Source organism: Uranotaenia lowii, chromosome 2 (genome assembly GCF_029784155.1).
Source record: "Uranotaenia lowii strain MFRU-FL chromosome 2, ASM2978415v1, whole genome shotgun sequence".
In the NCBI taxonomy this organism is placed as follows: Eukaryota; Metazoa; Arthropoda; class Insecta; order Diptera; family Culicidae; genus Uranotaenia; species Uranotaenia lowii.
Window position 1 is genome coordinate 196991782 of NC_073692.1, and position 22812 is coordinate 197014593.

General features: G+C 37.4%; 1 protein-coding gene across 1 annotated transcript; it reads right to left on the reverse strand.

The window, feature by feature from the left end:
• Nucleotides 1-10222: 10222 nt before the first annotated feature.
• LOC129742239 (uncharacterized) lies at nucleotides 10223-15577 on the reverse strand. Its single transcript, XM_055734113.1, has one exon. It carries the CDS (start codon nucleotides 15575-15577, stop codon nucleotides 10223-10225), a length of 5355 nt encoding a protein of 1784 aa, XP_055590088.1.
• Between the last annotated feature and the right edge of the window lie 7235 nt (nucleotides 15578-22812).

The following is a 22812-nucleotide window of genomic DNA, read 5'->3' on the forward strand; positions in this document are numbered from 1 at the left end:
CATGGAAAATAGTGTGAATAAAATTATTTAAAGAATAATTTGTTTGATTTGGGTTCCTGCAGATAACAAATCCCCTCCACCCCCTCACACGAACATACGCGCACGCACACAGAGACTCATCCATTCATCTATATTGATATAATATACCCATGCATGGGGATAGTGATCACTCTCACGCCAGAACAATAACCATGCGCTAAACATAGGCATACAAGCCCGAGCCATTAATTCATAGTATACACCTAACTAATGCTAGTGAATCCCTCAAGCAGCTCGAGTGAGATACGAATACATGTACAATGTTCATCTCATCATAACGATACACACACTAGAACACAGACGCCCACCCATCCATCCACCAAATCACACATACACACACGTTGAATAAAAATTGATAGTAATGAAAATAATGTACTTATCATTTCGAACGTTGTAAAGAAATCTCTTTTTCAGCTGGATGATTGATCAATCAATAAAAATGCACAATTTACTCTTGATTACTCATAATTGAATAATTAATACAGGATTTTATAACTGGCCCCCATTCTCACTCGTTACGATCGAACCTCGTACGTCTGAAAGAGGAAGGTTAATCAAACCGTTGAATTATTGGAACACAATCTACGAATACTGGAAAACAAGATGGCGAATTTTGGTACTAGCATCTGGAAGTTCCGTTGTGGTTTTGGAATCTAGAAACATACGGTTTATTTCACAAAACAAAAACAAATAAACTCAATGCAGAAACTCTTCAGTCAACAAATCTATGAAAAAAATTATGATTTAATGATGAATATCGATTGTATGGGTTAAGTTAGTTTTTCGATGTGAGATATATCAAATAATCAAAAAGTTTCCAATATTTATAAAATCTAAAAACTATTATACCTACATATATTAGATAATATGATTATAAATGATTACATCATCACGCAATACATAATATACAAAAATTCCTGTAAATCTCGAATTGCTCAGCTGTGTGATGATGGTGATGATGAAAAGAAAAAACCTGTGTAAATGTTAATAAGAAGCATGTGAGTTTAATCAAGATATCGTTTTTCGAAGTTACCGGCAATAGTTGAATAATTCTTGATAATATTTATTTCACTACAAATAAAAATGTTTTCTTTGGAATGATAATGATAATTATTTCGTAAATAAAAGGTATAAGTTAGATCTATTTTAACAAATAATTCTAGATCACAAAATAAAAATTAACTGATTTACGAATAGATAAAGCGATAGTATCAATATGTGGATATTATGAAATATTATTTTATTATGAAAAAACATTATCAAACCATAAAGTGCGATGTGCTATGAACTCTGTTAATTGAAAACCTGATAAAGTCTAATTGAATTAAAACACTGATGGGCATATTGTTCTAATGAGGAATGAAAATATGATTATTAAATGTTAGGGTTCAAATATACATCTATTTAAACTATACTTATATTCAATTTCGTTTTGAGAATATTTTTTAATCAATGCTTCCCGTTTCAAAACTTCTTGTAATTTGCGACTTGCACCACTGAACGAAAAAATAAATATTTCCATGTATTGGTCACTAGATGGCAGTGTTCTGACCATTTAACCGCATTATAAGCGCTATCTATGTTAATTTTTGGGAAGTATTTTTGGAAGTGCAAATGACAAATTTCAAACTCATCTGAATTCACTTTACCTTCATGCGCACTTTAAGCGCTATCTATCATATCACTTGTTATTTTAATGACAAAAAACTCGTATAGGAAACAAATATGGAAAATAGAAATTGGAAAAACCTTCGTTCATAGCAAACCAATGTTTGGTGAACCCGCAAATCACGTTAGGGTTAAAGAGATACAATTTGCAGTAACAAGTGAATTATTATAACAATTATAGAAATTAATTACAAATTCATCAACAAATCATTTTTGAAATATACTTAGCTTTGTAGGCGCTGCATCCAATCCGTTTCGTCAACCCATTTGATTTGTCTCGGTTGAAACTGTATGGTAACCTCGTAACGCTAAGCACAAGTAACGCTTATTTTAGCCAATAACACAAACCTCTCTGAGAGACATCAGCGCCTCATTTTTTCAAGCGAACATTTCTGGAAGCTGAGGCACATTTCACAGTCGCGTCATCAAAAAAACCAAACTTTGGGAGTTTAAATCACAAATTCCGCGTTAGCCACCATATTCTAGATCAAAACTTTGCACTGATTAGCATAACGACCACTTCACTCATCGATTAAACGTGAACACTAGATTTTAAAACCGCCCGAAAGCTAAGAATTTCACTTAAGATTTGCTACGAAAAGAATCACGTTGGATACAAGCCAGTGCTCCCACACCTTCATTTTCAAAATAATCATTCTTCTTATGAATTAAAAATTGGCTTCAAAAAAATTTTCAAACAGTCTAGTTTCTGAATTTGAAATAAATGTTTTCAAAACACAGATTTAAAGAAATAAATTAATTAGAGTTCTAAAATAAATTTACGATCAGGTTAAAAATTCACCACGATCAATTGTTAGGAAAATGATAATAATTATTATTTGTCAATCATTTTAATTTACATTTTTTTTTCTTCATTTTCAACTGGAGGGTTAAATGAAAAATTCCGATGTTTTGTTATGGATTTCAAAAAAAAATCAAGATTAAAAATGTGATTGTGTGATTTTGAAAAAAGTTAAACGATTATGTTTTAAGAACACCAAAAACTCAGAATTGAAAAATATTCGCAAACTTATCAAAAATATTTCTGAAAACTTAAACAGTTAGATTCAGTTAATTTATTTAAAAATTGAAAAAAAAACTGTACTACAAAAAAAGTTAATTTGATTAAAAATTTTATCAAAATTTTAAGATTAAAAAGGAAAGTTTTTTTCCATTTCAGATGGATTTTTTCAATAATCACGTCGAACCATTATACAAACTGATTTACAGAATTTAATTGACAACTCAAGGGAGAAGTATTTCGGTACTTATGTTTTTATTATTGATTTACAAGATTTTGGAGTCTTGAACTCGAATCTTGTGTCAAATTTGGACTTTCACAATTAGTTTTGGTAAAATGAAGTTTAAAATTTGTCATCAATCTACCCCAAATATGTATGGAAAATTTAAAACCTATGAAACGGTATACGCTGCAGGCTAAAATTGAACCTAGGCCTGGTACAAGATATCATGATAAATTTGGGCCAAATCTGATTACGGGAAGAAGTTTCTCAAAGAGCCTGAAGTTTGTTTAGGATTTTAAGACATTTTGTTTGGGAGAAACATTAAAACGAGGTTTTCAACAAAAATTTTAATTCCCTTCGGCTGATTTCTTTTGAATATAGTTTTTCTTAAACTATGACAAATATTCCATCCGACAACTGCATTTCGATAAAAGTTATCATAAAAATGTTATAGGGCTTCAAAAAAAACTAACTTTTATGAGAGTGGTATTCATCATTGTTAATGATTCGGGGTGGTCAAGATTATTGTCACCTTGTTAACAGAGATGAATACCACCGTTGAAAAAAATTTCACCGTTTTTGAAGCCTAATTTCTTCTTTATCTTAACTCTATTCAAAATCCACTCTACGGATGGAATAATTGTCAAAGTTTATGCTTTAGGAAAAACTGTATTCATAAGAAATCGACCGAAGAAAAGTAAAGTTATTGATGAATAACTGGTGTTTCATGCTTTTTCCGAAAAATATGTCTCCAAATACTATACAAACTTCAGGCTCGTTGAGCAACCCCTTCCCGTGATCAGATTTGGCCCAAATTTTACGTGATATCTTGTACTAGGCATAGGATTAATTTAAGTCTGCAGCGCATAACTCTTTTTTTTAAAGTCAGGTCATTTGGGGCTCTCTAGATGACTGATTAAAATATTATTTGTTACAAGTATTTTTGACATTACTCCAGAAAGTAAAAAAAAACTTGAATTAAACTTGATGATTTTTTTTTTAATCCTGCAAAACGATGAGGCTTGTGCTTTAAAAAATATGTATCTTAAATTCAATTTGGTTTAAAACCTCTATTAAAATTCGTTGAAGGAGGAAAAGTAAACAAATAGAAAACTCCTATAACAAAAAGCTATGGTGCAGAACTCAAAATAATTTCAAGTCTTGATTTAAAAGTTTTATTTTTAAATGTTATGTTTTTGTTTAAAGTATTTTCAAAAGTTATTTCAATATCAAAAGCTGATAGAAAAATTGAAAAATTGCAGATTGAAATTTGAAAAAAAAGTCAAAAATAAAACATCAAACATCGAAAAAGGGTCGACATAAACCTAATTGAAATGTGCACTCAGGGGAATTTAAAGGATGCGCAATTGATTTCTAGTATCAAATTTGTGGTCAGGGCTCGACAAAAGGGGTCATCCATTCAACACAAATCTCGCGTGAGCTTTCATTACATCGTATGAAACAAAATGTAAACAAACAGTTTTAAAACGAAAAAATACTAAAACTGACATAAACTAATCGCAACTTCATTTCATTTAGAATATTTGTAGCCTGGAAAACGTATTCTATGTGTGAAATACAAATTTTAAAGTTGTTTTGATAACTTTTGCAGCAGTTTTCTGTGAGTTTTTAAGATGTTTCATACGACACAATAAAAGCTCACGCGAGAAACTCTGTATTGACAATATTGGTGTTATTATACATTTCATTGATTCGAGGAGCGAATAATTGGATCAGGAGCCAACAAAAGGAGTCGTCCATAGAAACTGTTTTCTGATTTTATGATATGTACTGTATTATGCATCATTTTGAGATAAAAATTGGTACACGGAAGTTAACAGGGACGGGCCATCGGTTTCAGGCGTCCAGTTAAGTATGAGGGGTCGGAAAAGAGGTCGTCCATATTGATCGCTCACTTTATTTGAGATATTGTCGTGGTTTTGCATCGACTTTTATGAAAATTTGGACATATGAATTTTCAAGCACGAACCATCTTTTTTCAGATGTCAAATTTAGGGAGAAGGGAAGGTTCAATGTGCAATAATCACGTTATTAAGCATCGGATTGAAACAAAAATTCATATACGAAAGTTTCGCAAGACGAGAACTCGTTTCCGATTTCGAACTTTGTATCATAAGGGGGATGGCAAAATCGTTTTAAAATGCATCGCAATAATCATTCAAACACAACCTCCTCATTACATATATGATATTAGAAGCGAAACGAAGTTCATAGTGAGTTAGTTTGTATTTTATGAAAACCGTCGAAAACACTTTAATTACCATTAATTACAATAGATTACAAAATTTAAAAAATCGTTTACATCATTGAGCGAAAAATGAATGTTTGTCTGCTTGTCTGTTCCATATAGACTCGAAAACAACTGAACCGATAAAAATTGGTTAAAATCCCAGACAAATAAACAAACAAACATAAACATGAATCAATGTGAAATTTTGTATATAAGAATTTCTGGGATCGGAGATGGTTTTTAAAGTACTTTCCAATCGCTGCTACTTAAAGAAAAGAGGGCTCCCAAACAATATTACTTAAAATATGACCCAATCCTAACAATTTTCGGAAACAATTGAACCGATCAACGTGCAATTAGGTGTATAGCCTTTTTCAAGAGCGAAAACAGTTTCTAAAATATTTTCAAACCTGTCGGAATCCAAAAAGAGGGGGCTCATACAAAACTATCGAAAATTCGACACAATTCGAACAATTTTCAGAAACTACTGAACTAATCTACGTGAAGTTTTCTATGTAGCCGTTTTCAAGACCGAGAACGGTTTCTATAACTCTTTAAACCCCCTTTAAATGCAGGGGTCTCCCATACAAAATTAATAAAAATATGACACAATACGAACAAGTTTTAGAAACTACTTAACCGATCAACGTGAAATATGATGAGCAGCCGTTTTCAAGACCAGGAATGGTTTCGATGATATTTTCAAGCCCCTTAGAATCCAAAAAGGGGGGAGGGCTGCCATATAAAATTAACAAAAAATTGTCAAAATTTCAACAATCATCTATGGATTGTTAAAAATTGATAAACGTAAGCGTTTTGACATAGTGGGATGATTTACTGAATGGGCAAATAAGATTTTACAAAATCAGATGATATTTTGTTTTGATAGACACTTCCAATTTTTATTATTGAAGACTCTCATATTCAATAAATGGAGCATTCATATTACTATCAAAACCAACGTCTTAGTGTTTTAACTAAATTTGGCACACAATTTTCTTGTATCTTATACTCCTCTCGCATCAAAAAGTATGTTAAGTTGTATTGAAAATCCCTCCTATTTTTTCTAAAAAGAGTGGCTCCTTCAACCTTCAAATTACATTGCGACTCAAGACAATCGAGAAGCTAAGGTACCATGAAATTTATTCTCATTTTAATAGCGAAGAAATTTTATCAAAATGAAAAATTATTTCAATTACTATTACGAATTACGAACTAGATTTTTTCCATGGAAGGGATAGCAAAGCACATCGGGTCAGCTAGTTAGATATAAAATCGTGCGCAGAGTCCAAAAATGAAATTCAGAAAAATCTCAGTAGGAAAATTTTGGAGTTATTTGAAAAATTAATAACCTAAAATAATAAAAAGTACCTACTTTTACTAAGACTTTAAATATCTCGGGATTGTACAAGATTAATTCGAAATCTCTTTTTTGCATAATGAAGGTGTATAAATTTGCTATCGATTATTTTAACTTACATTTGACGTATGATGAACTTTTTTGTTTGACTGATTTATGTTAGAAAAAATAATAAAAATTTCATTTTTTTAGAGTAAATTTTGTATCATCGACAGTTCTAGATTCGATGACAACAATTTAAAAAATTGATTATCTATGGACCTAAAAGATTTCAAGTGGTTACCGTCAACTGGGGCAACATGCAACAATTTTCAACTTCAATAGCTTCTAAAATCTTAATGCTTACAGATTATCATTCCTCTTGTACATCAAAAGTTTTAAGGTTTAGGGGACACCAAACTGACGTAGTCAGAAAAATTATTGCGTTTACCATTTTCTTCTAAATTTTCAAAAACATACGATTTCCACCCTACTAAGAAAAAGGGGTAAGTTGCAACAAACTCTGTAATTAATGAAAAACCGAATGAAAACGTTTAAAAATTTATAGTCTTTGATACAGTTGTGATGTCATAACGCATAATGCACCATTTGCAGTAATGTTTGGTGTTGTTCAAATTAAATTTTCCATTTTTTTTTGTGAAAATTTTTTTAAGACAAAAGTGTTAATCTGCTGCGTACATTTAGGGGTAAAAAATTCTACAAAATAATCTTTTAGCTTAAATCATGAACATAATTCTTAGGATGGATGAAATTTTAATGTTAACACACGCATAATGCAAAACAATCACATCCCAGCAAATGGAAACACAATTTATGAGATTTAGTTCTGATTTGCATTTTGTTGCATTTTGCCCCAGACAGCTAACTGAGTAATAAAAATATTTGTTTAAAAAAATTTAGTGATTATTCGAAAAATATTTATACACCAACAGTGTTGGTATAGGATAATGAAAGCAATATAAAGTTTGTAGGTGATATCATTAAGCCAATCCGTCATACTAGGCAAAGTTTTTTACGACACCGAAAAATGTAAAATTCTGTACATTTATTGCTCGATTTTTTAAATTTTTTATGACAATCAAAACCTGAAAAAAACTTCTTCACGATGTTAAAATCTATGTCATCATCAATTTGTAATCATTGAATGATAACTTTATTACAGTATATTGAAAAATCGGTCGAAGGGGAACTGCTCGTATATTGGCGGAATCTTTTAATGATTTTCAAAAGGTTTTAAATTATTTGAATAATAAAAAACACCAATTTTTTACGTACGACAGTAGAAGTGATCGTCCATTTAAAGTTGTACTTCGTGGTCTCACTGGCGATCAGACACCGGATGAGATCACAACTGAATTAAATTCTTTGTTAGGTTTTTCTCCAATTCAAGTAATTCAAATGAGGAAAAGAACCAACACGAATAATACCAGTAGTGTTGGTTTTGCTCCTGAACTTTATTTGATCCATTTTAAAAAGGATCAGGTTAATAATTTGAAAATTTTGGAAAAGGCTCGTCTTATGTTTCATTGTCGAGTCAAATTTGAACCTTTTCGTAAATCCCATACCAATTTTTTACAAAATATTACGCAATGTCGTCGTTGTCAAGCTTTTTGTCATGGCACTAAAAATTGTAGAATGAATGCCAGATGCATGTTTTGCGGCTCATTCGATCATGAAAAATCTAAATGCCTTTTTGGTGGTGATAAGCCAAAAACAGAATTTTTTAAGTGTGCGAATTGCGCAGGTAATCATTCCTCGAATTCTCTAGATTGTCCCGTTAGGGCAAAAATTGTTGCTTCTAGGAAAAACCCCAAAGTTTCCAGAAAAGTTTCTTCTCCTCCTTCCTCTTTTTCGTCTACACACGTCAGACCGGCAAACAACCTGCCTGTTCGCAGTCAGCCTCGGCCTACATTGGAATCACAGCTGGGTAATACCCGAAGTGATTTTAATGTTACCTGGGCTGATTCTGCGCCCCAGACTCGTTGTTTATCGTTCTCAGAGGTGGTTGAAAATGGGTTTCCCTCTTCAGGCATAACTAATAAAAATGGGAAAAAACCAAGTCTCAACGTTCATGCGAAGGCTTGGGAAAATCCCCGAAATTCAAATACTTTTTCTTCTCCTTCCTCTTCTGATTCTAACAATTTTGTTGATTTGGGTGAGATTACTGAGGAAAAATTAAAATTTTTGCATCAAAATTTAATGGAAATGATGCAACTTATGTTGAAAGCAAATTCAATGTTTGAAGCTTTCCAAACTTCTTTTAATTATGCTAACAAAATTATTATGACTTTACGATTCCCTCATGGATCCAAATAGATGTGTTGAGGATTCAGGGGGTAGCTTACCGGGTTCAAATTAGATCGGAGGCTTTACCATTTGCTGCTTCCGTGACACAGCAATGAACAGCAACAGCAGCGGGTACACCTCGGGTGAGCCAATCAATTAGCGCTTTGTTCGCAGCTTCTCCACTGCCGACGGGTCAGGAGGAAGGTTTTGTTGTGCACTTAATCGGTCCACAATTCGTCGCACAGCACAATATTTGTCGTTACGGGTTTCGGATGCGATTTGGAAACGCAAATATACACCGAATTTCACGAATAAAACAATACTTTATTAATTTACTCGACCGACGGAACAAACAACACGGAGACGATGTTGCTGCCACGAGAATTTATTTTGACTGGTTTATGCTGACTTGTTGTTGTTGTTGTATCAGCTGGTTGGTGAGTTACCGTTTCAAAACAATTCATCCGGTAACTCACTGCTATGCTATTTCTTACACTAGGATGGTTCAATTTTTTACGTTTGACATTTAACAAAAAATAATTATAGAAATTTTACACTAACTATAAACTAGAGATTTTTGACTTCTGTAACGATGTTTCGTGTTACTTTTCTTAACATTATTTGGAAAAGTATTGATTTTAGGTTTGGTAATAAACATTCCGGCCACCTTGAAATGGCACGGACATTTCAACACTGCTTCGATATTATTGAGGAGCCTTCATCGATTTCCTTCATCTTCGACTGCGTGGACCAACAGGACGCATCATGGCACCAGGAGAGCAGGAGGAGCGATTGGTACTGGGCGGTACGGACACCATCTGGAGCTTTGCTTTCTGGAACAAAGAGGAACCCAGTAGACCAACAAACATAAAATAAAATGATTGGAACCGCAATCACCTGGTGCTAATGGTTTTCATACAGGAGCTAACTTAGAGTGTAGCTCTACTCATATAAGCTGCGACCACCGACTACTGCTATCAATAAGCCAGTGCTAGGAATCCGATGGGAGGAGATGTCCACCACACGAAGCCGGAAATGATGAAGTGCGACCACACTTGGAGCGTTGATTTCTGCGGAGCAAGAAGGAACCCAGTAGCCCAACAAACAAAATAAGGGGGTATTGGAATGGCAATCACCTGATTTTCAAAATTGATATACAGGAGCTAACTTAGAGTGTAGCTCTACTCATTCAGGCTGCAATCTGCGACTACTGGTTCTGGGAGGTCCGCAATATACAGGCGGAGACGACGACAAGTGGTTCTGGGAAGCAAAAGGGAACCAAGTAGACCAACAAACAACGTTTAAAAATATTGGAACCGCAATCACCTGATCCATGAAATTTCGTACAGGAGCTGTCTTAGAGTGCAGCTCTACTCATTGGTTGTTTTCAGGAACTGCGGTGACCGGTTCTCCAACGGGCTGCTCATCAGCTGGATTGGGTTCGGGTTGTTCTGGTACGGGTAACAGAGCAAGTTTGTTGACACACCTGGAAACGACATCTCGCTTCGCAGTGCGTAAGGTGACCACTCGTACGACGCCGTCTTTCCCAGGATGAACGGCTGTGATGATCCCTAGTGGCCATTGGGCTGGCGGAAGCAGATCGTCTTGGATGATCACCATTTGGTTGGGCTGGATTACAGTTGATGGTCTACGGTGCTTGGTGGCTCGGGCTTGAAGCTGCTGCAGATATTCTGGGTACCATCTACGCCAGATTCGTTGGAACCGTTTCTGCGTGAGCTTCCAATGCGACAGTTGATTGTCCGGAACAGTTGCGACGTCTTCTTCGGGTGGAGATCGCAGGCTTTCACCGACAAGGAAATGTCCAGGTGTCAGGGCTTCCAACTCGTCGGATTCGGTTGGCATCGGAATCAAGGGTCTGGAGTTCAGACACATCTCCACCTCGGCTAGTAACGTCGTCATGTCTTCGTAGGAAATGTTGGAGTGGCCTATTTCTCTCAATAGATGGTGCTTCGCTGATTTCACTGCTGCTTCCCATAGACCTCCGAAATGGGGCGATCGAGGTGGTATGAAATGCCACGCAACTCCAGATTCTGCACACCAATCCAGGATGTTCTTGCGTCCTCCGTGTTCGGTTTTCAGCATCTGGTAAATTCTGTGCAACTCGTTGTTTGCACCTCGGAACGCAGTGCCATTGTCGCTGTGGATCTCGTGGGGAAAGTTTCGGCGGGCAGAAAATCGGCGAAGAGCAGCGATGAAGGCCGGCGTGGAGAGATCAGACACCAACTCGATGTGAACGGCACGTGTGGTAAAGCAAACGAAGATGCAAACGTATGCCTTCGTTGGGCCTCGGTTACGGACGAGAGACTTGATGTAAACTGGTCCGCAATAGTCCACACCAGAAACGGCAAACGGTCTTCGGGGCGCAACACGAGACGTAGGCAAATCTGCGATGCTTTGCTGGATCATCTTTGGTCTGCATCGGAAACATTTGTGGCACTCATGGAATGTGCGGCGCACTAGATTGCGTCCACCAATGATCCAGTACTTTTGACGGATCGTGGCGAGCATTAGTTGTGGGCCGGCGTGAATTAAATTCTCATGATAATACTTCGCCAACAGGTTTGAAAGCGGGTGTTTCGCGAGCAGAACAACTTGATGTTTCGTAGCTTCCGGAACGGTTGCGTTGGCCAGAACTCCTCTAATCCGAATGACTCCATCTGATTCTAGTTTTGTACGGATGTACTTCAACTGCGATGAAGACGGAAGACGACCGGACGATGCTAGGGTGGCTAATTCCTCAGGAAAACACTGTTTCTGGGCAAGACGACACAGTGTCAAATCTGCTTCTTGCAGATCGGCGGTGGTAAGTGCTTGGAATGGGTCAATTTTCGTCTTCCGTGCAGCAGCTTTCAACAAGCGGAAGTATCGCATGCAGTGAGCGATGGAGCGCCTGAGTTTTTGGTAACTGGAGTACATTCCGAAGATACGATCTGCAAACTCGTCATCCTTCACGACAGCTGGAAGCGCGGCAACTGGAACTCTCATTTCACTCGTCGAACTGGTTTGGCAGGCTGACAACTCGGTTCGTGGCCACTGCGAAGGCGGTAACTGGAGCCATGGAGATCCAGTCCACCAAAGCGGATGATTGACGAGCTCAGGCGGACTTATTCCACGGGACAGAACATCGGCTGGATTCGATTCTCCGCGAACATGCATCCACAAATCTACATCGGTCGAATTCTGGATCTTAGACACTCGGTTGGCCACAAATGTCTTCCAGCGATTGGGCGGTGATTGTAGCCACTGAAGAACCGTCGAGGAATCAGTCCAGAAGAACACTTCGGCAGGCAACTTGAGAGCACGGTTGACCTTCTCGGATAGGCTGACAGACAGAACGGCTCCACAAAGTTCCAAACGGGCAATGCTATGGTGGCTCTTCAGCGGTGCGACCTTCGACTTCGATGTCAGCAATATGACACGGACGACTCCATTACATTCGGACCGAATGTAGCAGCAGCTGCCGTAGGCCTTCTCCGACGCATCCGAAAAGAAATGCAACTGAAAGGATGTGGCATTGGCGGAAGACACGTATCGAGGAACTTGGATCGTGGCGATGGTATCCAGCGTGCTATGAAACTCCTTCCAATCGGCCTGGTACGACGCTGGTAGTGGGCGATCCCATTCGAAAGATTCTCCGTTCTCTGTTCGAAGTCCCCACAAACGCTGCATGAACAGTTTGGCGACGGTAATAATCGGTCCAACCAAACCGAGTGGATCGAAGATCTGGGCGATGTACGACATTATCTTGCGCTTTGTGAGAACTGGAGCTGGCAGGGGCAATTGGACTCGAAAACGTAGAACGTCAGACCTTGTTTCCCAAACAAGTCCGAGCGTAGAGACAGCCTGATCGTCCTGCAGGCTGTGGATTGCGGATACGGCTAAATCTTCTGGAGGAATACCTCGAAGCGCTTCAGGAACATTGGATGCCCATTTCTTGAGTGGTAAACCGGCAGAAGCAGCTAGAGCGGATGCTTCTCGGCGGAGTTGAACGGCGGATTCGACATCTTCGGCACCAGTCAAACAGTCGTCAACGTAGAAGTCGTTCTTGAAAACTGGGGTGGCAACAGGAAAACGACTGACTTCATCCTCAGCGAGACGTTGTAAAGCGCGCGTGGCCAAAAATGGTGCTGAAGCGAAACCGTACGTCACAGTCTGCAGCTCAAACGTTGCGAGAGGCTCTTCAGGACTTTGGCGCCAGAGAATGCGTTGGTACGTACAGTCGTCTAGGTGCAGTTGTATTTGGCGGTACATCTTTTCAATGTCGGCTACGAGTGCGATTGGGTGGGTTCGGAAGCGCATAATGATCGACAGTAGATCGTCCTGGATAGTAGGTCCCACCAACTGCATATCGTTGATGGAGTAACCGGTTGATGTCTTGCACGAAGCGTCAAAAACAACACGGACTTTGGTGCTTGTGCTTGACTCCTTGAAGACTGGATGATGTGGTAGATAGCAGTGGGGGACAGAGTCGTCTACTGGATCAGTCAACTTAATCATATGGCCCAAACGTTCGTAGTCGGCCATGAAACAAACGTAGGCTTCTCGAGTGGCAGGATCTCGCTTAAGTCTCCTCTCTAGACTTTGGAAGCGGCGCTCGGCGATGGATCTTGATTCACCAACACGTACCAGGGGGTCACTAGTGAGTGGCAATCTAACTACGAAACGACCGGACGAATCGCGAGTGGTGGTAGCACTGAACACTTCTTCACACTTTGTTTCTTCAGCTGACAGAGCTTGGGACGGCAACAGAGATTCGAGTTCCCAGAACCTTTCGATGGATTGTTCTAGGTCTCGATCGATGGTCGTAAGATGGCATAACCGGGGTGTTACGGAGGAATTTATCGGAGCCGATCCGGATACAGCCCATCCAAAAACAGTCTCCACTAAAGTCGGCATCTCATTGCCGAGGGAAATCTTGCTGCCGCCGTGAAGTTCATGGTACACTTCTCCGCCAACGATGAGGTCAATGTCCGCAGGAATGAAAAAATGTGGATCAGCCAGGTCAACGTCGGGAATTTTCCAAGCAGCAACATCAATTCTCACTGTCGGTAGGCAAACTGTTGGCCTTTTGAGGATAAGGAAATCTAGCTTCGTGGCGTACTTTGTTACGGTTGAGCGAATCTTCGCTGTTAACTGGCGCTTGATCTGCTTGGATGATTCACCAATCCCTGAAACGGCAATGTCAACGGTAGAACGGCGGAGATCGAGAGTGTTGGCCAACTTCTTCGTCATGAAGCTGCACATGCTAGCGGAATCAAGGAGCGCCCGCGCCGGAATTTCCTTCCCCGTACTGTCAACCACCAGAAGCATTACTGTTTCTAACAAAACTGTACTGTTTGATGTCTGAACAGTCATACAGACTTGTTGGCTCGAAGATGATGGTTGCGGATCTGCATCTGGAGGAGCGGTACTGCGCTGCGGAGCTGGGAGTGGCGGCTTCGATGAAAGCGAAGTTGGTTTCGGAACCGAATTGAAGTTGGTGGACTTGATCGCATCATGGAGGAGAGAATGATGCTTTCCATTGCAGAAACGACAAGTGTGTCTGGAGGAACAGGATCGTGATAAATGGCCGGAATTGAAACAATTCCAACACAAACGATGGGATGTGACAACTTGCCGTCGGTTGTAGGGAGAAAAACTTGCGAATTGCCTACAGCGAAATAGATGGTGTCGTTCCGAACATACTACGCACACTGGTAAATCGGGTTTTGGATCAGACGCAACAGGATTGGCTACTAATCGGAACGCCTTCTTCGGTTGGGATCCCGTCATCCTCGCTGGAATCGCTTGTAGGTTGCGCTGCTCTTCTGAAACGATCGTCTTCAGCATCATCGCTCGAGAATACAAGAAATCGGTCAACTCTTGGTAAGTGATTTCTCTAAGGTCGCTCGTTTTCTCCTCCCAGGCTCGCAGAGTCGTTGGATCCAGCTTGTAGCACAGAAGATTCACTAGCGGTGTATCCCAGTAACCTACCGGCTCACCCAGTTTAGCCATGGCCTTCACATGGCGATCAAAGTCATCCGTCAATGCATGGAGATCCTTCGCAGATTCTTTTCTCAAAGGTTGGAGGTCGTACATTGCCCTGAAGAGCTGTCGTTTCAGGTACCGCTGGTTATCATACCGCTTCATCAACGCATCCCAAGTTATGATATAGTTGTCAGTCTCTACGTTCACGGACTCGAAAGGTTTCTTGGCATCGCCTTCTAAACTTTGTAGCAGGTACTGCAGCTTTGCAACCGCTGGAACATCTGGATTCGAGTGCACCATGGACTTGAACGTGTCTCGGAACGACAACCATCGCGAAAAATCACCATCGAACCTCGGTAGATCTATTTTGGGCAGACGTAGGTGAAACATAGCTGTGCTGGTTGGTACGGTCGGCTCTGCTGATGTAGAACTGCTCAACCTTTCCGGGATATTGTTCAACAGGAATGCTTTCACCTCACAAAACCTTTCCTCGATGGTCGATCTCTCAGCCAAACGCATTTCGAGCCGGTCTGGCCCATCCCACTTCTCGATGACGGTTTGCGTTTTCTGGAACTGGTCGTAGATCCGATCAACTAGATCTTGTCGAACTTGAAGGCGCCCAACATCTCGATCCACGTTGAACTCCCTCGTAAATCTTTCAACATCCGATAGATTTGTCAGAATGGCCTTGCGACGAATGATGGCATCCTCCACTCTTTCGTCTGACTTGGTTTTCGGCATGTTGGAATACACTGACACTCGCTACCACCACTATACGATAACGAAAACACAGCACAAAAAACGCAAACGAAATCCTTCCCGAACCGATGTACTGGTTTTTACACGACGGCGGAAGTGTAAACCAATCGTACGATTAAATCCTTCCCGTCGCGGATTTACACTTCTACACGACGAAGAATGATACAAATCGTACGATTAAATCCTTCCCGTCGCGGTGTATCAATCTTTGATTCGAAACGGAACCGAGAATTGTGTGTTAAATTCGACGCAAAAATCCTTCCCGACGCGACACACAATTCTTTCGCGAAGACTGCCACCCACTCACACCCAATCGCATATAATATCAATCAATCCAATATAGCCAATATAAGCCTCAGGTGCAAAAGGACTGAATTCGCCAGAAAAATTCCAAGTCCATAACTTTTCGCCAAAAAATTAATCAAATCTACTTTCCCAATTTTTGCTGACCGGTGTAAAACATCCACATAACAGCAGGTCAAAATTAGCAGCTGTTGACGGCTTTGTGATGTTGGCTTGGCTTGGTTTCTTTGTGCGCTTTTTTTGGCTCGTAAAACAATGTAAAGCAGTACAAAATGGCCCAACTTGATGCAGCCAGCGCGTTGAGTAAATAAAATGGTGTACTCACCGCTACCTTCCGTATGGGGAATTCCTCCGATCCGGCCGAAGGACCAATGTTGAGGATTCAGGGGGTAGCTTACCGGGTTCAAATTAGATCGGAGGCTTTACCATTTGCTGCTTCCGTGACACAGCAATGAACAGCAACAGCAGCGGGTACACCTCGGGTGAGCCAATCAATTAGCGCTTTGTTCGCAGCTTCTCCACTGCCGACGGGTCAGGAGGAAGGTTTTGTTGTGCACTTAATCGGTCCACAATTCGTCGCACAGCACAATATTTGTCGTTACGGGTTTCGGATGCGATTTGGAAACGCAAATATACACCGAATTTCACGAATAAAACAATACTTTATTAATTTACTCGACCGACGGAACAAACAACACGGAGACGATGTTGCTGCCACGAGAATTTATTTTGACTGGTTTATGCTGACTTGTTGTTGTTGTTGTATCAGCTGGTTGGTGAGTTACCGTTTCAAAACAATTCATCCGGTAACTCACTGCTATGCTATTTCTTACACTAGGATGGTTCAATTTTTTACGTTTGACATTTAACAAAAAATAATTATAGAAATTTTACACTAACTATAAACTAGAGATTTTTGACTTCTGTAACGATGTTTCGTGTTACTTTTCTTAACATTATTTGGAAAAGTATTGATTTTAGGTTTGGTAATAAACAAGATGTTTAAATATTATGAATTGGAATGCTAGATCTTTGCTGGCTAACCAAGATGAATTCTTTTTATTTTTGAAAACTCAAAACATACATATTGCTGCCATCACTGAAACTTTTTTAAAGCCAGACAATAACTTGAAAAGCAATGCTTTCTTTAAAATTTTACGAAATGATCGACTTGATCGACAAGGTGGGGGTGTAGCTATTGTCATCAATAGTCGTCTCAAATTTAGACTTCTTCCTTCCTTCAATACAAAAGTCTTAGAAACAATTGGAATTGAATTAGAAACTTCTATGGGGAAAATTATAATTGTTGCCGCATATTTGCCTTTTCAATGTAGCGGTGAACAGAAAAATTTTTTGAAGGGAGATTTACAAAAACTCACCAGAAATAAATCTAAATTTTTTATTATTGGTGACTTTAATGCAAAACACCGATCTTGGAATAATATTTCATCAAATTCAAATGGGAATATTTTGTTTAATGACTGCTCTGCAGGTTATTATACTGTTGAATATCCTAATGGGCATACTTGTTTTTCTTCAATTAGAAATCCCTCCACAATTGATTTGGTTCTAACGGATTTAGGCGAGCATTGTAGTCAATTAGTTACTCATGCGGACCTCGATTCAGACCACCTTCCAGTAACATTTTCTTTATCCCAAAGTCCCATTGAAAACCCTTTAAAATCAACTTTTAATTTTCAAAAGGCTAACTGGGAGCGATATATGAATTTTATTGAACGTAATCTAGATGTAAACGTTCCATTGAATTCAATAGAAGATATTGATTTGGCTGTAGAAAATTTGACAACTTCAATAGTCAATGCTAGAGCCGCTTCAATACCTAAAGTTAAACATAAATTTAATCAACCTTTAATTGATGATGATCTTCAGTTTTTGATACGACTGAAAAACATTCGTCGACGCCAATTTCAACGAACTAGGGATCCTTATTTGAAATTAATTTATTGCGACCTTCAAAAAGAGATCAAACGTCGTTTAAATTTCATCCGTAATGAAAATTTTGCTAAAGCAGTAGAGGACATAAAACCCTACTCAAAGCCATTTTGGAAATTAACTAAAATTCTAAAAAAACCCCAGAAGCCAATTCCTTCTTTGAAAGATGGGGATAAACTTCTTTTAACTAATTCAGAAAAAGCTCAAAAATTAGCCCAACAATTTGAGTCTGCTCATGATTTTAATGTAAACGTTGTTAGTCCAATTGATGCTCAAATTTCCCTAGAATTTGATGATATTCTTTCTAAGCAAATTGTGTTTGAAAGTTCTTGTGAGACAAATATTGATGAACTTAAATTGATTTTCAAAAAATTTAAAAATATGAAAGCCCCGGGGGAAGATGGGATTTTCTATATTCTTATTAAAAAGTTGCCTGAAAGCACTTTAAATTTTTTAGTTAAAATCTTCAATAAATGTTTTCACTTGGCTTATTTTCCCAATAAATGGAAAAATGCCAAAGTAACTCCAATTTTGAAACCTGGAAAAAGTGCTTCAGAGCCTTCAAGTTATCGACCAATTAGTTTGCTTCCTTCTTTAAGTAAACTATTTGAGAGAGTTATTTTGAATAGAATGATGATTCACATTAATCAGAATTCTATTTTCCCTGATGAACAATTTGGTTTTCGTCATGGACATTCTACTACACATCAACTTTTGAGTGTAACTAATATGATTAACGCTAGCAAATCCGAGGGTTATTCAACTGGTGTTGCTCTTCTTGATATTGAAAAAGCTTTTGACAGTGTTTGGCACAAAGGTTTAGTAGCTAAATTAGCTCGATTTGATTTTCCTGTATATCTCACCAAAATTATTCAAAATTATTTGACTAGCCGAACTTTGCAAGTAAGCTATCAAAATTCATGCTCTGAAAGGATACCCATTAGAGCTGGTGTCCCTCAGGGTAGTATACTTGGGCCTATTTTATACAATATTTTTACTTCTGATCTTCCTGATGTCCCAGAAGGAAAAGGTAGAAGATTATTTGCTGACGATACTTTGCTTTCAGCCAAAGGTCGAAATTTACGGGTGGTACGCAGTAGATTGCAACAAAATTTAAATTCCTTTTTGAATTACTTGAAAATGTGGAAAATTTCTCCTAACGCTTCCAAAACTCAACTTATTTTATTTCCCCATAAGCCAAGAGCAAATTTTTTAAAACCTAATGAAAATCATTCCATAACTTTTAATGGGGTTTCATTAGAATGGTCTGATCACGTGAAGTACTTGGGACTTACACTTGATCGGAATCTTACTTTTAAAAATCACATTGAAGATATTCAATCTAAGTGTAATAAATATACTAAATCTCTTTATTCTCTCATCAACAGGAAATCCAGGTTGTGTCTGCGAAACAAGATGTTAATCTACAAACAGGTATTCCGACCAGCGATAATGTATGCAGTTCCGATTTGGTCTAGCTGCTGCGCGACGAGGAAGAAAGCCATCCAGAGGATTCAGAACAAGGTTCTGAAAATGATTTTGCGGCTTCCACCTTGGCACAGCACCGAAGATCTTCATCGGATTGCGGGCATTGAATCGATCGAAGAGATGGCCAACAAAATCATCTCCAACTTCAGAGGCAAATCGATGCAGTCTTCCATCGCAGAGATTCGTTCTCTCTATAATTAGTTTTAATTTAGGATAGTTTTAGTTTTTAGTAGTAAGTTTAAAATATTTTTTGACATTACAGGATGTTCTCCTACATAAAAATACATGATTGCACTCAGCAAAATTAATTCAAATAAATAAATTATAGTGATTAATAAACTATAGGGCTCTGAAAGTTCATTATTGAACCGAACACCTAATTTAATGTATTAATGTAATATAAATGTAATGATGAATTGGTACTAATAAAGATATATTTAAAAAAAAAAAAAAAAAAAAAAAAAAAAACAGTATATTGAAATAAAAATTGAATGAGTGTTGTGGTATACAAATGTTGCATCTAACCCTGCTTTTGCATGTTGCCCCGTTTGACGGTATTGATTAAAATTGGTTGAAAATGAATGAAGTTGTTGAACTAAAACATTATGTTGTATATTTGAATAATTTAAAGAACCGAAGTGTGCTTAATAAAAAAATCCTTACAGCCTGCATAGTTAAGTGGTCTGCATTAGGTTATCCTAAATAACCATAGACTTTTGACCATAGCTGAGATCAAATGTTCCGCTACGATGCTTGGTTTGAACTTCGTGAGCATCCTAGAGTGGCTTCTTATACTTCTTAACCAGTTGAGCCAAAAAAAATTCAGAAAAAATCAACAGTTCATGAGTTATCAAATCGACAATGAAGAATTTCCAATGCGATTGTGCGAAATTATTATTATCATGTCTTTTTGCATCGTAAACATCTCAAACACACGTAAATTTGAAAATCTGAAAGATAGTCCTTTTTTTAACTAACGTAACGTTGCTAAATTTGTGCATATCCGAGCTCTAGTAACGTAGTTATCACCGAAACAAAGTATCCGGATACTAAATGATTAGTAACCCAATGATCAATTTTAGCTTGCAGTGAGCGTGATTTATCCTGTTTAATTGTTCCTTTAGACTAAGTATAATGCTGTTTGTTAAATTATTCAAAAATGCGATTTCTACTGTTTTAGTAAAAAAAACCGTAACTTCTTCAATTTTCAACCGATTTTTATAAATAACGACTTGATTTTTTTTAAATCAACATTCACGAACCATAGATAATTAGATTTATAAATGTTACCATCTAGTCTACAACTATCGATGAATCAAATTTCTCTCTAAAAAGTGTTTTTTTTTTATAATTTTGCCATAAAATCAATAATTTCAACAATTTTGTTGGTCATACGCAAATATGAAATTCAAAGTTTGGACATTAAAAAGATCGAAGACACCAAGACCAAGACCACCGTGACCAACCACCAAGACCAACAAAATCATCTCTTACTTAAGAGGCAAATTGAAGCAGTCTCCTATCGCAGATATCCGTTCTCTTTATAATTAGTTTTATTTTAGGATAGTTTTAAGTTTCAAATTTTTCTGATATTACAGGATGTTCTTTAATGTTAAAATACATGATTGTGCTCAGCTTATTTAGGTTTTATTAATGATTTTTAAGTATTTATTTAACTATAGGGTTATGAACAGTTCGTTAGTGAGCTGAACAACTAATTTGATATAATCATGCTATACAAATGTAATGATGGATTTATACAAATATACCCGATCAGGAGAGCATATCAAAATAATAACTCAAACCTATCTCACCAAGATATTAACATCTGATACAGTTCCCGATCAGGAGAGCATATCAAAATAATAACTCAAACGTATCTCACCAAGATATTTACACCTGATTCAGTTATAATTAATTACTCAAAATTTTCGATTTTATGTTTCTCCAATCTGAATTATATCTTATTCTGATTGACAAACTTGAATGGGGTTGAGCTCAAATTCAATGATCAAGATTTTTTCGGATTGTCCTTAAATAAAATGATTATATCTTATTTTGATATACGCACAACTTTTTCTGAAACACGGACATCGAAGTCAACGGCTCAAACCTTACATTAAAGAGTTTCGCTCAACAGATTCATAAAATTGAATCAAATTTCTGGGAAACCAAAAATGGGGCATGGTTTTATCGAATAATGTGGTTAATTGACCTTCCACTAGAAAATTTCTCGAAGCATTCATATCTTGATAAGTTATAATTTTGATATAATTTGTTCTGTCCAATATCAAACTATGCTATCTGAACGAGATATAATCTTGATAGGAGCATATCAAAAACTGATATAATTTAGCTATGATCGTATAGATTTTTTGATATAATTTGAGATATTTTAACATCCTACGAGTACTGAATTATAACTCATTTAGATAGAAAAAAATAAGTATCAAAATATCTCAATTTGATATAATTTTGTTTTTCCCTCGTGATCGGGTTACAATTAAGAACTCAAAATTTTCGGTTTTAAGTATCTCCAATCTGAATTATATCTTATTCTGATTGACAGACTTGAATAGGATTGAGCTTATTTTCAATTATGAAGATTTCTTTTTTCGAATTGTCTTAAAATTAAATGATCATATCTTATTTTGATATACGTACAACTTTTTATGAAACACGGACATCGAAGTCAACGGCCCAAACCGTACAATCATGAGTTTCGCTCAACAGATCCATTTATTGAATCCTATTTTTGGGAAACCAAAAATGGATCATGGTTTTAGCCAATAATGTGATTTATCGACATTCCATTAGAAAATTTTCTCGAAGCATTCATATCTTGATAAGTTATAATTTTGATATAATTTGTTCTGCCCAATATCAAACTATGCTATCTGAACGAGATATAATCTTGATAGGAGCATATCAAAAACTGATATAATTTAGCTATGATCGTATAGATTTTTTGATATAATTTGAGATATTTTAACATCCTACGAGTACTGAATAATAACTCATTAAGATAGAAAAAAATAGGTATCAAAATATCTCATTTTGATATAATTTTGTTTTTTTCCTTCTGATCGGGTATACATTCTTCTTCTTCTTCTTATTCTTCTTCTTACATCAAAATGGCCAAAACATGTAGGCATCCTGGAAAATGGAAACTTGCGTCTTTCATTTTTCTTTTCAGCGTATTATCTGTTACATATTCCTATGCATTGCAGATATTACTACGGCCAGGCCAACCATGTGATGAAAACCGCGAAAGATACAGGATACAGGGAAGGAACGAAGCGTGGAGATCCCTACCAAACGCTTTATATAATATTTTGAATATGGAAAGACCTAAATATGAATTTATGTCATTTGGGAAAGTATATATGGAACATTGATACATTAAATGCTGTTAAGCAATTAGGAAATGACGATACTTACCAACATTATACTCACCGCAATAATAATTAGAA

What these genes read in the sequence shown, in the direction of transcription:
- LOC129742239 (XM_055734113.1), bottom strand. Translation starts at nt 15,577, where the DNA reads ATGCCGAAAACCAAGTCAGACGAAAGAGTGGAGGATGCCATCATTCGT.